The following is a 17,229-nucleotide window of genomic DNA, read 5'->3' on the forward strand; positions in this document are numbered from 1 at the left end:
ACCCACTGTTGAGTTACAGGTCTCTTAATCTTAGGTCACCTCTGCACATTCCAACATTGTCTATCCCATGAACTTACTGGGGGATACCTCCTATCCAAACCCTAGCAGCATAAACCCAGTTACCCACAGATAGCTAGCCATTAAGCTTATCAAGATGGGCATCAGAGACGTTTGTGGCAACAGCTGAATGCAGTTTAATCATTAATGCTGTTGTATTTCACAATTTCTCCAGTATAACCGGATTCTATTAGAGGTGATCTGTCGGTGACACACATCCCATTTGCTCTTTAGACTGGACAGGTGAGGAGAGCCCAGGACTCTGGTGAGTGATGCTCGTCGCATTTGGAAGGGTGTCTGGGATGACTGACATTCACAGCTGGAGTGAGGGGTTTGACCGGTGAGGGATTTGAAAATCAGTCTTACAGGGTTCTGGGAAAGACTAAGCCAGAATGCACACAGGGTCAGTGGGGTGTCCCTGACAAACACTGGTACAGCATAGCAAAACCTACGCTGATGACAGTGGCTGTGGTTATTACTGCAGTGTCTGATACCCAATGTGGTCACTCCCTCTCATCCTTCTCTCCTTCCTTCCTTTTATCCTCCCTCCCTCCCTCCCACTCCTCCTCCCCTACTACTCCATTCCCTTCTTCTGTTCTCTCCCTCTTAAAACTTCTGTTTTTCACATCTTTCAGTTTCTTGTTTTGAAATTAGCTTTAGTCATGGTGAAGTCAGCAGGGGCCCCGGAAGTGAAAAGCCAAGTCAGCCACTCAGTGGAGAGCTTGGGGCCCGGGTTGGGGTTTTCTGCTGAGAGCTGGTGGCCAGCAGCTTTCGGGAACCACATGGCTTTGCTTGGTGGGGCTCAGCTTGGAGTGGACAGGGAGTACAGTGGAATGCAGGCACTTCAGGGAAGGCGGCCTTCTGTGGTCCATGCCAGAGAGGGACAGGAGCCTGCGGCTGCTGTTTGCTGACCCTGTGTACACATCCGTGCTGGCCATGACCTTTCCTTTGCCTTTATCCTTGCACCCAACACAGCTCTGTGGGAGGCTGATTTCAGGCTGTCTGGGCTCAGATCCAACTTCTGTGACGGCTTCTCCCAGCATCATGTCAGAGGCAGGGGTTTAATATCATCGATGGCAGAAAGGGTAGTAGCAGAGGTGGTTATTTAAATATTTAACCTCCGGACAGCCTAGGTGTGGGCCAATCGGACTGCCTGGAGCAGAGTTCTGGGGCTCTGCTGTGCTAGGTATTAACCCTGTCACTGCCGGGTCCTGGGGAGCATCCTGGAGAGGGACATCGTGCGCTGCTGAGGTGGCAGGTAGGCACTCAGGGGATGGGGCAGGGGGCTATTCAACCATGGGCACAGCAGCACTTTGCTCTAAAGAGCTTGTATGGCCACACTGATGGGCACCGGCAGGTCGCTAGTCTTGAAGAGCAGAGTTATCAGTGTTGTTTCTGCAGGTTGGGGAGACAGGGAGCTGACGTTCACCATGCACAGAGCTCATGCTTATTTATCTTTTGTATTTTATTTTATTTATTCCTACTCTGTTTAAGCCTTAGATAATTATTTTGAGGGAGCTTAGGGTTCTCTATTTAAACACTGCGTGGGCTCAGATGGGTGAGCCGTCTTAACCATCCCGGGATGTCATCATTGAGTCAAACCGGAAGCGCTGCACCTGTGGTCTGGGAAGGCCATCCGCTGTGCTTCCGGAGGTGATCACGATGGCTCAAGGGCACCTGACATCTGCAGTGTGCATCAATAATGAACTCACTTCACCCTCGCAACAGCCCCTGGGGTTCGTCCTGTTATTATCCCCATTTGAAACAGGAAGAAAGGCAGCACAGAGGAGTTCAGGGTCTCTGGTTGGTTTACTGGCTGTAGAACTGGGGTGTGAACCCTGAATCCCACTGTGCATGCTGCCTGGGCACACGCTGCCCGCATGAGGCCTCGAAGTGCCCCAGCAGACAGTCTCCCGCCGGTCATGAGAGGGCTTAGGGATGACAGGCATCCTGGACCCTGCCATGGTCTCGGCAGGATGAGTCCACAGTTGAGGGCTCTGCTGGGAGCAGCTCCCTGGCGTGGAGCCTTGTTGACTTAGCAGTCCTCTTCCTCTTCCTTACTGGTGGTGGGTGAGGAGAAGATCAGAGTTGATCCTGAAAGAGAAAGAAGCATGGGCCCCCACCCACGTCCTCCTGGTGTCCCACCTTCCCAGTTTGCAGCGTGTTTCCTGGGAAGAATGACAGGCTCGGCACCCGAGCTGGACCACTCCTCATCTCCCTTGACTGCATGAGGACTGCTGAGCTCACAGTCCAGGGCACCCCAGGCCCATGTTCTGGGTCCTTGTTTGTCACAGGGCAATATTTTACACACCGCAATTTACTACCGCCCACTCCATAGCTTCTCCCCCCCACTCCTGTCCCTCCCTGTACTCATTCCTTCCTCGAACACCTGTGACCACACCTGCTCTGACCTTGATTTCTAGGTGGCTCCATGTTGGATGGTTGTGGTGGAACCCAACAAAAGCCACACTCTGGTCACAGCTGGAATTGTGTTTTCTCTCCATGGGTAAACTCAAGAAGCCCGGGGAACGCTCTGAACACCCACCATATTTTCTTCCACTGTGGAGCCACGAGGGGTCCCTCAACACCAGCCCATGGCCAACCGGACCTGGGTGTTAGGGTTGTTCCCTGGATTCCCTTATGACTGCTCCTCACCTTCCTACAACTGCCCGATCGCCCTCCTCTTTCCCCTTTAGTCGGTCACTTTACCTCACACTTCATGTGGACGCCTTTGGACTATAGATGGTGTTAGACAGGATATAGAAGATGCTAGAATACAGGAAATTTGCACGGAGCTCCTGTTTTCCCACTTCCGGATCTGAAATCTTCACCACACTTACCCATGTTCCGTCCTTGCCCCCACACGCCTCCCCCCGCACGGCCCTCACCTCCTCATGGCTGAAGCTCTATGAAGACCTGTCTGCATATGGGCCCCTCTTCCAGTGCTCCGTCCCTCCAGGGCCACTCCATCCAAGTCACCCTTGAAACAGTTACCAGTGAGTGGCCTCTGTGTGATCAAATACCCTGGACACTTTTCATTCCTCTTTCTTGACTGCCCTAAATCAATGTTGACACAGATGACCCCTCACATCCTCTTAAAGTTCTTGTCTTCTCATTCTCCACACTTGGCTCTGCTTGTTTTTTTCTAACTCAGTGTCCTTTGTCACTTACCGTTCCTTGTCTCCACCCCCCCAGGCTGGGTTCCTTAGGGATCTTCTCTTTCTACACTCCTTCCCTGGGTGGCCTTACCCAGTCCTCTGTCACTAATTCCCACTTAACTCATGTCCAGCTCACACTACTGCTTGAGCACTACTCTTATTTCCAAGTTCCCAGGTGACATTGATACGTAGATGTTCCACAAACTGAAGATCAGTACTTCTAAACAACCCTTCTTTCTTCCTACCCACAAATATGTCACTTTCTAAGTCTTCAATAGCCCCTGAATGGCAATTGTCATTCATTAGACACCAAGGATTTGGCAAGCCCCTCCCAGGGCCACCTGAGTTCAGGATTCCTCATCTAACAATCACACTATGAAAGAATGGCAGCTGTCTTTGACTGACGGACAAGGAAGCAGACTCGTGAGTTAGTGACTTGCCCTGGGTCACAGTAGCAAAGCCAGATAGAGATCCAGGTCTCTGTAATGGCCTCGCTCTTTTCCCTCTACTCATGTCTTTTCAAATCCTGGCTTCCGCTTCATCATTGGGAGACCATCTTCATCCTTAGGCACATGTAGGGCCACCATGTTGCACAATTCCAGGGGAAAGTCACAATGTTATCTGTGTGAATGGTGGTCCCTGGGGTGGCACCGTGGCAGCCTTTCACATGAACTAGAATGGGAACAATCCCCAGGAGGCAGGCAGGGTGGTAGCCACAGAAACCATCACTTAGCTCCCTCTGTCCCATTTTCTCATTCTTTCCCTCTCCTCCTCCCCACCCCACCTCTTCTGCCTACCGTGCATCTCTTCAGCCGGCATTCAGTCCGACTGTGGATGGGAGATGGATCACTGAAGCCCTCAAGTGTGAGAAGTAGGGGAGGGGGTGACTCAGGGTTCTGCGGGGAAGCAGAAGCAATGGGTATGCATGTCCTCTTGTCTTTGTCTCTGTCCCCTGTTTCCCCTGGAATAGGCTCAAGCAATGGTAGGGCTAACAAGCCCCAAAGCCAGAGGCGAGCCAGCAGACTAGAAATTCCAGCAATGCTGAGGTTGTACTCTTATTCCAAAAGACCTCTGTTACAGTTTGGGGCTGAATTCCTTTTTCATAAGGGACGTCAGCTTCTTCTCTCGAGGTCTTTAGCTTAGAGGATAAGGCCTTCCACATCATAGAGGGCCATCTGCTTTACTTAAAGCCAGCTCACTGCACGTGCTAACCCTATCTAAAAGACACCTTCATGGCACATCTAGACTGTTCTCTAGACATTTGCTAAATGACAGCAGCATAGCCTAGGCAAGCTCACGGGTAAAATGAGCCTCACAGGTAGGGACCGTCCCCGATGAGATCTCAGACACCCTTAGCCCATGCAATCCACTGGCTGTGAGCTCTGGGATGCACTTGAAGAAGAGCATTCTGTTTCCAGAAGAAATCCATAGATGATCGGAGGAGGTGAGCCTTGCAGGGAAGGCAGGAGAAAGGGAAGGGCCCTCCAAGCCCAGCAGCCTAAGCTGTGGCCCAGAGGCCTGCAGATGTCAGGAAAGCAGGCACAGGGCTGGAGTGGCCCTCCAGGTGGGCTGGGGTGGGACAGGTGTGTCAGCCCTTCGAGGCAGGGCCTGCAGTGACACTAAAGTGGGGCTCAGGCAGCTCACCAACCTGCATCCTTGTCAGGCGGCAGAAATGGCTTCTGGATCCAATCAAGCTGAGTCTATCGATCCGTAGGAACGATCCGTGCGTCCTTCCAGGGTTGTATTTTCTGCGTTAGAAAGAAGAGCATTCAGAGTTTATTATTATTATTATTATTATTATTATTTAAATTTTAACTCTACTTGGCTATTTGAGACTGTTAGGGCTTAATTCCATTAAGAAAACTTTTTTCTTTTTAATTTAAAGCAATTTCAAAAACTTATCTAGTTACAGCAGTATTTTATTAGGGCCACCATGTTGCACAATTCCAGGGAAAGTCACAATGTGTGGAAAACTAGGAGAAAACAATAAGATATAAATTGGCCACAATACCTCAGCCAAGGGGTAACTGCAGGTCATTTCTGGCTGTTTCTGACCTATTTTCTATGCCCATAAATATGTGTCTGTCCCCTGAGCATCTCTACTGACATCCCCCTGCCCTCCCCATGCTGGGCCACCACTCACCTTCCACATGTCAACACGCTCTCTGAATGCTCTTCTGCTGTTTCTCTCCTCCTGACACTAGCTCCAGGAAGACAGGGGGGGGACATCCTGGCTCAGGATTATCCCCATAGCCTACCCTAGGGACTTAATATCTGTTGAATAAGTAATGCATAAATATTACATTTTAAATTGAAGTAAGAAAACATGCAAAATTTAAACAATCTAATGTTTCATTGTGTAAACCTATGTATGTATATTTTTAGTGTTGAAAAAAAGTATGTTCATTTATCTATCTTCCCTTATTTGTCAACCAAAAATGTATTCTGAGCATCTCTCCATGGCATCCAATGTTCTTGTAGAACATAATTTTTAAGGACTACATGAATTTCCATCGCGCGAATGTGCCATCATGTAGTTAAACTTTTCTGCTAGACATTTTTTATTTTTCTTTTTTTAAATACCATTTTTCTAACACACACACACACACACACACACACATGCTGCACTGAATATTTTGGACTTCCATCTTTGTGCACACTTTTAGTCCTGCTTTAGGATAAATCTTGTCGAACAAAGTTGTTGGGCCAAAGGGCAATAGAAACACATTTCCAAACTCCAGAAAAGCCGCGCAGTTTCTACTTCCGTCTCACCAGCGATTAGGGTGACGATGTGGGTGATCGTTTCCACTTGACAGGCTGCGAGATCAGCACTGAGTTTTCATTTCCACTGATTTCATTTTCACCTCTTGGAGACAGACAGTCTAGCATTTCTGAAATGTGCTCCTTCTGAAGAGAATGGTGTGGGAGCAGCCTGGGTCTAGTAAGCCCTGGGGCAGGAGCGGAATGCACCGCAGCTCAGCCCAGCCCCCATCTTGTAAATGGGCCAGAGCAGGCAGGTGCCAGGTCCCAGGGCCTGAGTGAGGACACTGCAGTGTCTTACACTGGCGTCCTTTACACTGGAACGAACCTTTTGGAGGCCATTTGGAACCACCTGCTGTGACCTGCCATCTGTGGCAACAAGTATCTAATGGCTCCCTCCCTTTTCCTCTTTCTCAGCAACAACAACATCAACAAGTCCAAAATCTGAAAAATAAACTATGGAGCTCAGAGAAAAGGACACAGCAGAGAACAAGGAAAACAAGTCGACAAGAAAGAAAGCGGTCAGTGCTGGCTTCTTGCCCTCCCCCTTGCATGGGCATTCTGGTGGCCTGGGCAGTCCCTCCTGTCCCCCTCGCCCTCCGTCCTCCAGGGTCAAGGTGAGGCCAGCAGAGAGAGATCAAGCAGGGGCTGGGAGCAGAGCCCCATGGGCGGAGCTGGGGGAACGACAGGGGGTCTGCGGCTAGGCTCGAAAGTCGGGAGCCTCCATGGTACTGATCTGCTGGTGGCTTTCTGGACTTGGGGCATTCTTAAGGTCATTTCTCAATGAGGGAACATTGATGCTGACAATGATATGTCATTGTCCTTATGAGAGACATGGAACCCATTCCCTGCTCTCTCAGATGGAGCCAGTCTCAAACTTCAACCCATGTGTGCCTTGTCACCTCCCAAGGGTGTGGACGTAACCACAAATTGCAAGAAAAGATGCCCATATTCATAATAAGTCTCTATTTGGCAGGACAAAGATCAACACAAGTCTACTTGCCAAATGGCCAGGCTAGTGTGGAATTGGCAGGCTGGACACTATGGGCCCCATACAGTGTGTAATGACGCCACCTGCCTTGGGTCACCCAAGGACATGGGAGAATTGTGTTAAGTCGACGGTGATTCCCTCTAAGTGGACACTGTATCTTTTGGTGCTTATCTTAGGTGAGCTGAGCATCCAGTGCCTAGGTGTGGTGGAATGGAGAAGGGAGGTAGTCATTTCATGCATTCTGGTTAAATGACACTCAATAAAAAGCTCCTCTTTCCCCCAACACTTCCCTGCTAGAGAACTGTCGCCATCTCTACGCCAAGGTTCTAGCCTTAGAAGTTATTTCTAAGTCAAACTTCTAGCCTTAGAACTGCCCTCTAGATGATTTGAGCTCAATAGCAAATGTGTATCCAAGGACCAGAGGCTGAGGCCGATGTGCGTTTGCTCAGGCTGCTGTGGAAAGCCCCTGAGACAGGCTGGCTTAAACAGTAGAACCTATGGTCTCACCTCTCTCGAGGCTGGAAGTCCAAGACCAAGGTGTTGACGGATTGATTCCTTCTGCGGCCTCTCTCCCTGCCTTGTAGATGGTGTCTTCTCCTATGTCCTCACATGGTCCCCCTGTGTGTGTATGTGTGTCCTAATCTCTTCTTATATGGACACCGGTCATATTGGATTAGGGCCACCAAAAGACTTCATTTTGACTCACTACCTCTTTGAAGACCCAAATACAACCACATTCTGGGATACAATTTCAGAGATCAGGTCTTCAAAATGTGAATTTGGGGGGGACTCACAGTCCAACCTGTGCGATACACACAGCCCCTGGAGCTCCTGTCCAGAGGGGAAGGCATACTCGAGTGGCAGCACATGGCCCAGAGAAGTGGCAGAGGGAGGTCCAGGGAGGCCTCCCGGAGCAGGTGGGGAGGGAGCTGAGCATTGAAGGGTGAGAACGGTTAATAGTCCGAAGGGCCTGAGCCGGGGCAGGGAAACTGGGTGCGTGGGTACTCAGCCAGTGCTGGGAATGGTGTGTGAGGAAGCACTCGGTGCAGAGCAGGCTGAGTCCAGACCCAGAACACTTCGGAACATGGGTTCTACACCTGCCCCGCCCCTAGAACACCTGGGATCTCCTTCACACCACACCTGTGCCAGGAGTCGAGCTTCTGTAGGATCTACCGCAGAGTACAGGGCCACAGGCCACACGCGACAGACACTGCTCGGGGATTTGGAGGCTGATGGCTCCACGCCCTCTCTGGACTTTATTTCTTCCTGCTTACACAGGACTAGCGCTCCCCTGGGCCACAGGGTGTGAACGCACTTGGGAGAGAAGTGTAGGTACACGGGACGAGGGGGAGGTGCAGGTTGTGGGGAGCCCTGGTTGCTGCCTCTGGTTCCTGGAGGGGCTCCACGTCCTCCCTCAGGCTTGACGCCCAGCTCTGGGGCCCACTGTGTTGACAGTCTGGTTCCTGGCACCGTTGGAGTTTGCACCTGCAGCGGGAACTATGGAGCTGCTCATACAACAGGCATCCAAGCCGGCAGCCTCCACCCGTGCCCTTCCCAACTCAAATACCTCCCCAGGCTCGCCCATCCTGAGTGTGCTCAGGAGTCACCTCTCCCAGAAAGACTCCTGGATCCAGCTGAGATTGGCGCGGTGCCTCCCCAGCACTGTCCCAGGGAATTCTCGGCCCTTGCAGGCATGTGGTAACCCAGTGCTTCTCACTGGGCTCCTGCTTTGGATCCACCATGCAGTGAGGAAGGCAGCCAGGTGGCTGGAAACCAAGTCACGAAATAGCCTGCTCTCGCAGAGGCGCCCCCACTGACCAGTGCACAGAGCAGCCAGGTTGCACTGCTCCGTGCCCCAGCCTAACTGCGGAAGTCTGTTTCCCTTTTGCTCAGAGCAGCCTCTGTCCTGCTGTAGGGCAGTGGGGGCTGAAAGCTTTCTCACCCACGTGCCATGATGGCCCCCAGGACGCCTGCAGTTCTCCCCATCTTATTTTTTTTTTCTTCTTCAATGTGTGCTTTGCATTAAACCCAGTTTGCTGGCTTCTGCCCCTTATTTGTGGCCCGAGCACTCTGAATTCACCAAGCATGCCTCTGTCCCTTCCCAGCCTCGTGTCCTCGCCATCATGAAGGTCCTTCCCTGACATTTGGGGTGAATCAGCCATGTGGGGAATTCATCCTCGCTATGTGGTGCTGAGCACCAGGTCCCAGCCTCCTGGCTCCTTTTACTGAGTCAGCCAGGGTGGTGCAAGGAGGGGCCCGCTCGGCCTGGGGCTGAGTAAGCAGGACAGAGTCATGGCAGCTCTTTGTTCTTGGGCTGCAGGGCTGCCCACGTTCATCTCCAGCATGCTGCTAGGGGTAGGGTGGGCCGTGTGTTTCTATTTAAGCCCTGGACTACCTCTGCAGGCAGCTGGAGTGAGACCAACAGCCCGTCTTGCACTGGTAATGGCAGCTCGGAGAAGTAATGTGACTCGCCTGAAGTGGAGGAGTCAGGACCTGAGCAGCACTTGAGCCAGTCATTAGGCCTCTCCCTGCCCCAGAGATTAGAAAGGTGCCCTGGGTTCATGCCAGTCTCCCCACCTCTGGAATGTTGGACTTATTAAAAAGAGAGAAATAAAATGATGACCAAGAAAAAAATCCATACCCTGGGTAAAAGTCCCCAGAGGACAGATTTCCTTTTTAGGATTTTCTCATTGCTGTAATGACTTAGAAACAAGGAAAAAAATGTTGCCCACTTCCTGTCCAAGCATGACCCAGTTGCCCCATTTCCTGTCAGGCGCTCCAGGCCTCCTTCCAGTGGACTCTGCCTCCTCATTCACGGAGATGCCCCGGCAGAGTCCGGGGTCCTGGCCGAGCCGTCAGATGGGCCACCAGGGCCCATAGTAAGGAAACCAAACATGGATTCCAGGGAACTGAGCTCTGCTCCCCTGACACACGACAGGAGCTACCTTGGCCCTCCCGGATCAGGCAGGAAGCCGCCAGAGTGTCACCACCAGAGGAGGAAGAGTAGGGTGCCAGGTGGGAGGAGAAGAAAGGTAAACACACGGAATGGCCTCCGGCCTACGGCCGCCGGCCTCCGGCCGCGGTGCACAAGGGCAGGCTGTGGGGAATGCAGGTGTGGGTGGCCCTGCGGGACACGTCTCCACCCCGGCCTGGCAGCTGTGTGGCAAAAGGGCCTTGGGCTGGCTCTGAGTTAGGGAGGCCTGGGCTTGGACCAGCCACTCTGACCCATGTGACCATGCGTGGTGTTTTGCTCCGAGCCTCTGCATCCTGGGCGGGCTCCTGGCTGCCTGGCTGTACCCAGAGAACATCCTCGTGAGGCCCTGCCCTGTGTGTGCTCTGCTGCCCCTTCTCCCTCCCCAGGCATGGCCAGGCAGCAGCATGAGCTGTCAGGTGCCAGGAGGGGGAGGCAGCAGGCTGGGCTGGCCACCCAGGGGCAGGGGGCTCCAGAGAAGCAGCTGAGGCAGGAAGGCCATGTGCCCTCCTCCACCTTCTGCCAGGGGCCCTCACACCAGGAGCTCCCATTCTGATGGGTGCCGACGAGAGGGAGGAGACCATGTCCTCTAAGGTGACCAGGACTGGGATCGAGGGAGTGTAGGGCCCAGATAATAGCCCAGCACAGCTGGTGCTGACGGCTCAGGGGAACTGGCCGGTAGGACGAGACACAGAGAATGATCTTAGAGGGAAGAGGTGATGGAGACGGAGAGCTTTTTCTGAAGGGACTCTGTCCCATCAATGGATCTCATTCAGCTCAAGCTGCTCCAACTGCAGAAAACCATGCCGGCCCCATTTCACTGGGCAACACCATCCCCCTGGCCACAAGCCCTTCCTCAGCCCTCCACCTGGTCCCTAGCACCTGCTGAGCACCTCTTGTGCAGCAGGCTCAGAGCCCAGAAGCAAAGAGCAGGGAGCACAGCAGCTGCCCTCCAACAGGAAGACCCCTGCCACCGTCCAGCCCTGGCCACTGACACTCATGGGCACCCAGCAAGTGCCAGGCTCTCTTCTGACCTGCTTAACACCTTCCCTAAGAAGGGGGTTCCAAAATCATTGCCATCTTCAAGATGAGGAAACTGAGCAGCCCTGCAACAAGCCAAAGATTACAGTCATAAGTGGCAGTTGAATGACAGATCTGTAGTAAAACAAGGAGGAGGAGCGTCCAGCAGATGGCAGGAGAGGGGAGGCTGGCTGTGGGTCGCAGGTCTGAAGCTTCTAGGAGGGGCACTTCAGGTGGACCAAGTAGAGAGAACTCTGCCTGTCTGTTTGGGAAGCAGCTGGACCAGAGGGAGTGGAGAGAGAGGAACAAAAGGAGAAAACACTGTTCTGAACACTGGTGACATCTGGCAACCACTGACCCTCAGTGACCTGGGCAGCAGTGTGGCATGTTAGTAAGAGTCCTCTTACAGGCGGGCAAGCTGGACTCTGAAAAGTCCCACGGCTTGCTCAGGCTTCCACCACTGCGTGGTGGAGCGTGGGCTGCTGGAGCCCCTCTAGGGAGGTTAACGAGGTGGTGGAGAAGGGAATTGGGATCAGGGACCTGTGTCCCTGTTCACCTGTCCTGCTCACTGTTGCGAATGCTCCCAGAGCTTCATCAGGGCCTGGCACCTAGAAAACACACAGACATGCACACTCAACGGTAAATGATGGCCAAGAAATTGTCTCCCAGAGTGCCTGGTCCCTGTCCATCTGGCCCATGTTTCACAGGGCAGCCCGGGATGGTCAGTCTTTGTCAAGGGGCCGGATGTTTCTGTCCTGGCTGTGGCCATCCTTGGATGGAGCAGCAGGAAAGGCCCCTGTGGGGGCAGATGCTTTATTCTCAGCACCAAGTTCTATCTCTCTGTCTTCAGGTCCTTATTCCAAGGTGCTTGGACCAGGCTGTCGATCCATGCCTCAGCGTGAGCGTGTGTGCGTGGGCATGCCTGTGTTCCAGACACACAGGCAGGTGGAGCTGGGGGATTGGGGAGGAGCTGCAGCTGTGACCACCGGGTTCCTGGCCCCACCCCAGGCAGCACCACAGACAACTCTGTGCCCTTTCCTCACTTCTGCAATGGGGTGCACTGGCACTGGTGGAGGGATTCCAGATGACGCCCAGAAAGCTGTCAGAACAGTCCCTGGCAGGGGGATCAGTGAGCACCGGGCGCTGCCCAGCAGCTTAGTCTAGCTTTGCTCTCCGCTCCTGTCTGGGTCAGACCCTAGCTACCTATAGCTAAAATGATGCGTGTGGCTGCTTCCAGATGGCTTGCTAAGGGCAGCAGGCGGGCTTCTGTGCTCCCCGGCAGCCTGGCTGGGAAGACAGTGGTGTGCTGTGGACCTGGAGGGAACCCTGTCTGCTGTCCCCCACCCCCACCTTTCCATCTTCTCCCTCCAGCTCCTTTTTGGCCCCAGACAAGGAATTCTATCTGGGAGGCCTCCCCCAGCTAAGGGGGACCGTCCAGGCTCTGCACCCAAGGGCCCGCGCTGATGTGCTCTCCTCTCCCTTCACAGGACTGGTCCTGCTCCCTCGTCACCGTCTCTCTGGTGGGCGCCTTGGGCTCCTCCTTCCTCTATGGGTACAACCTGTCCGTGGTGAACGCCCCGACCCCGGTGAGTATCCGTGAGAAGTCCGCCCGGCAGAGGGCACTGGGGCCACGGGGACGCTTCGCGCAGCCCTGCTTCGGGCGTTCCTATCTGCGACCCTCTATGGGCTGGTTGATCCAGACCTTGTACAGAACATTAAGGGGCAGGGGACACAGAGTGGGACCAGCGCCCGCCCTCTGGGGGCAGATAGGAGACATAGGAGCCAACAATGATGATGGTGTCTGTGTGTGTTGAGGTTCGGATCCTTGTGGCTGAAGTGTGGGTATCCTGAGGGAGTGCTGGGGGGACCCTCCCCACCCCAACCCCCACCCCACCCCCACCCGCACCCCCACCGCCGTGCAGGATGGATTCCTGAGGACTCTAATGCTGGGGAAGGAGCAGGAGAGACCTTAAGCCATGGAACTTGCACGTTGTCTCGACTTGCTCTCTGTTATCTTCAGATTATCACTCCTGTACCCAAGACCCCTCTGTGGCTTTTGCTTTAGCCTGAAATCAGAGCTAGGTGCCGATGCCCCAGGCCTCCTTCACAGGTGCTGGGTGCAGTGGGTTTGTTCCCTTACCTGAGCTGTTAGGGTGCTGCTCGGCTTCTGGGCGCGATGGATGTGTAAGGGAGGATCCCCGTGCAGGTGGTGGCTGAGCCCAGCCTTGGAGGTGGGGGACGGCAGCCAGGCCTGAGGTCTGGGAACAGCTAGGAGACACAGGTAGCTGCAGGTGGCTGCAGCCCTGGTGTGTTTGGGGGGTGCACAGGGCTAGACAGGTTCATGCTTTTTCTTATTTGGGGGCCAGCACCCCTGCATGCCAAATACAGGGGGGCCAGGGCCTGTGGGTTCCCAAAGGAACCCTGGGATTTTGTGGAGGCTCTATTTGTCCTGGAGCAGACCTGGGTTCTGTTTAAAAGTTCTGTTAACTGTCTGAAGTTTTGGAGATCTGTGAAGTTTGATCTGGAAAATTGGCTGTGTGCTGAAAAGTGCTTGAAAATAGGGGCCTGGTGGCATCTCCAGGTACTTGGAGCAATCCGCATTTAGCTTTGTCATTGTAGTATCATCCTGAGAAGGGGCTCTGACTGGTCCTGACTTGTCTCTGAAAGAGGACCGGGAATTTGGACTCTGCTTCATCCATTCAGGGTGTGGGAGCCTTTGCACGCACAGTTTGTTGAGAAGACATGGGAAATTTGAACTTGGAATAGCACAATGTGTGTTTCCACAGTGATGGTGGGGACAGGAGGGAGGACCAATTCTCATTGATTCTTGCAAATATTTATTGAGCACCTATCACATGCTGAATGCTGGGAATTGGGGCAGGCAACCTGGAGGAGGCAGCATTTGAGCTGAGCCCTGAAGAACAGGGAGGGGTGGGGAGCTAAAGCACACTGTCTGGTGTGTCATTTTGGTGGCATGTTGGGGACAGTAGAGGTGTGATGTGCAAGTGGAAAGACGGGATGGAAGAAGAGGCGGGAAAGCAGGGTGGATCAGGGGAAGACCTCAGCTCTCAGCGGAGAAGCAGGATTATGGTCTATGGGTGCCGAGGAGCCATGGCACATTCAGCAGGTGGGACAGAGGAGCAAGCGGGTAGGAGATAAAATTCAGACCATCCATGTTACCTCCATTTCACCACAAGCAAAGAGAGACACAGAGTTTAATCAAATTGCTCAAGATCATGCAGCTAGGAGAAGGAGGTGCTGGAATTCAAACCCAGCTCTGCCTGAATCCAACCTGTGCCCCTTCCACCCCCATGATGGACCACAGGGCCAGGACCCCACAGCCCAGCATTCTGGAGCCTTGGCAAGGTCAACTAAGGCAAGGAATCAGCCAGGGGAGGTGGGAGGGGCCACAGTGCACCGAGTAGGCTGTTCCCTGCCATGCCCACCACCCCAGTGCCTGTGCTGGGTTCTCTCCACAGCAACTCCAGGGTCAAGGGCGAGTTCCGATGATGCTCAGTGGCATTACAACAGGGACCTAGATTGTCAGAATCCCACCTGATCCTCCTGCAAGGAGCCCTCATTGCAAGGAGCCGTTCCTGTAACGCCACGATCCAACAGAAAAATGAAAGGCAGCTTTATTGTTAGCTGACCAGCTCCCCAAGTCTTGCCTTCCCATGGAGGCGTGGGGCATTGTAGCCCCTTTTTCTGTCGGAAGGCCCCAACGTCACAGGTTTCTAAATGTTTCATGGGGCAGGCTCCATGGGGCAGGCAGCCTTCACTGGGCATCTGCCTTGCTCTGTCATGTGGTCAGGTGCTTGTTAGGGAGGTGAACAGGACACACGTCCACATCCCCCGGGGGGCCCAGCAGCAGCAGCAGGGACAGACACTCCAGAGTTCATCCCACAGAGAGAGGCGGGCTGCAGGGGCCTGTGGAAGGACTTCATCCTACCTGGGGAGTCGGAGGGCCTCGCTGGGGCTTTCTGGGCATGATGAAGACCAGGGAGTGGCTGTGTGCGTCCCGGGGGGGTGAGGGAGGAGGCAGGGCCGGTGCCAGCTGGAGAAGGGTTGCAAGGGCCAGGCCTGGGGCAGGATCCAGGATGCCCGGGCTGTGAGCACAGAGGCAGAGGAGGCAGGCTGAGGGCCAGACTCACCCCGGTGCCCTCCCAGGGCAGAACCACCAGCAGCGGGAGCCGGCAGGTCTGCACAGGAATCCGGGCCCCGCCCCTGAGCTGCCTGTGCAGAGTGGTGGTGTGCACCCTAGTGAACTAGTCGTGAGAAGGAAAGCAGACGTGATGCTGGAGCAGCTCAGCCAGGTGTCCATCGGGCACTCTGATCCTCTTCCCCTGCGGTAGGCAGAGGGCTGGGGAGCAAGGCTGCCCTAGAGGCAGGGGGTCAGAAATGGAACAGGGACTCTGAGAAATGGAGCCCTTCGCAGGCCAGAGGACCGAGCCTGGCAGGGCGTGGGGCATTGGGCTCTCAGGAGAGCCAAGGAAGGCCTGGGACAGAGAGGCGTGGATACTAGGGCTATGGTTGCCACCAGGGGCCGCTGTTAGAACCAAGATGCCACATGGACACAACCCTGGCATTAGCACAGGCACAGGCTCCTCAGGCCCCTGCTGGGCCAGCCTCTGCTAGGGATAGCTGTGGTGCAGGGCATGGGCAGGGGGCTCCAGCTAGACTTCCCAGTCAGGCAGTGTCTCACTATCTGTGCCATTATACCCACATACACACCCTCCTTCCCAGTTACAGTTCTGGGGAGCCACAGCTAATCCCCCTGTATGGAAGAGGGCACTGAAGCAGGGGAGGTTAACGTGGCCAAGCTCCGAGGCTGGCCCATTTCCTCCTCAGTACAGTCACCCTACATGAACTGCATCCTGCCCACCTGGCTTTCAAAGAATCCCCAGAATCTGACTGTATGGGACCCCTTTGGAGAGAATACCGGGTGTCTTGTGCATCCACAAGCATCTGGACCAATTTGGTCCCTCTGGATGTGAACTGAGTGTGCACGAGCTCCTCAGAGGACCCCGTGGGTCTTCAGTTATCTTCCCTCTGATGGTGCAAGAACAGGACATAAACCTTCAGGAAATTTTCATTGTTTTTGGCTGTTGAAAGCTGAGCTTCTGTGCAGGGGGAGGAGTTGATGGCTTTGATTGAACCCAGCTGCTCCCCTCCTGCAGGCCCATCTGTAGCCTGGCACACCCTGGGGTCTTCTAACCTTCCAGTCTCCACCCGGACTCCTGCAGTTCATTCTGCACTGAAGCCAGAGAGGCACCTTGGACAAGTTGAGGTGGATCATATTGAGCCTCTGCTCAGAATCCGCGGCTACCCATCACACCCAGAAAACAATCCACACTGCTGTGGCCCGCAGGGCTGGGGTTGCTCCTAGTCACCTCTTGGTTCTCACCTTCTCACCACCCAGTACTCCTCCCACTCCCTTTGCTCCATGCACATGGCCCTCTGCTGTTACTGGTTGCCGCCCTCCAGACCATTAATATTTTAAGTTTTGCAAAATCATATGGTCTTTTTGCAACTATTCAACTGTGCCTGTGCACTGAAAAAGCAGACCTAGACAACCTGTAAACTTGGGGGCGGGGGAGGCTGTGTGCCAATAAAGCCATGCACAAAGGCAGGTGGTAGTGGGGAAGTGTTGTCTGATCCCTGCGCTTGGGGTTCTAGGAAAGGCGGGGCACCTGTAGAATCTCGCCATCTCTAGACCTCTGGGCAGAAGGCAGGCTGGCTGGCTGCACTGTTCTTCCGAGGCCTATGCTCTGTGGCATCTAACATGGGGGATAGATCTTCCTGCAGCCATTGTGTGCATTAATTGCCGATCATCCGGGTTTTTGTTTTTTCAGTTTCCAGTGTCTAATTCTAATTGGCATAGCAAGCTACTTAGCTAGCCATCATCTCTATCATCTACCTGTCAATCTATCCTCCATCCATCCACCTATCTACATATGTATCTAAAGCATTCTGAGGGCCTTGTAAGAGACTGGCCAAGAGCTGGGAGAAACAGCTCACTGGTAGAGCATTTGCCTAGCAACCACAAGACCCTGGCTTCAGTCCAAGGCCAATCTGCACACAAGTCAGATGCGTAGGATGCCTGCCTGGATTTTTAAGCAGCCGAGCAAGCGGACTGAGGATGCTAGTCTGGAACCTGGCGCGTGGTCTCAGATTTATGTCATTTAAGCTTTGACCTTTAGTAGGAGAATGTGGCTCTTCCAGAACCTGCTTCATTAGTACTGCCAGAAGATCTGGGACGGCAGAGTTGTAGT

At 53.9% G+C, this 17,229-nt stretch overlaps 1 protein-coding gene across 6 annotated transcripts in view; it reads left to right on the forward strand.

Annotated features, from left to right (window-relative positions):
• Slc2a9 (solute carrier family 2 member 9) overlaps nt 1-17,229 on the forward strand; it is a 146,713-nt gene that overhangs the window by 15,633 nt on the left and 113,851 nt on the right. For 4 of the 6 annotated variants that reach the window (XM_046423531.2, XM_046423530.2, XM_058572413.1 and 1 more), the window contains 2 exons: nt 6,393-6,496; nt 12,445-12,543. In XM_046423531.2, coding sequence (XP_046279487.1) covers nt 6,434-6,496; nt 12,445-12,543 — 162 coding nt within the window. In that variant the 5' untranslated portion in view covers nt 6,393-6,433. Of the gene's footprint in view, nt 1-232; nt 323-6,392; nt 6,497-12,444; nt 12,544-17,229 lie in introns of all 6 variants that reach the window. The other 2 variants (XM_058572412.1, XM_058572411.1) reach the window with 2 other exon arrangements.

The sequence above is a fragment of the Marmota monax genome, unplaced genomic scaffold, assembly GCF_021218885.2.
Source record: "Marmota monax isolate L192 unplaced genomic scaffold, Marmota_monax_Labrador192_F-V1.1 WCK01_AAM20220418_F8-fsc00009, whole genome shotgun sequence".
NCBI lineage: Eukaryota > Metazoa > Chordata > Mammalia > Rodentia > Sciuridae > Marmota > Marmota monax.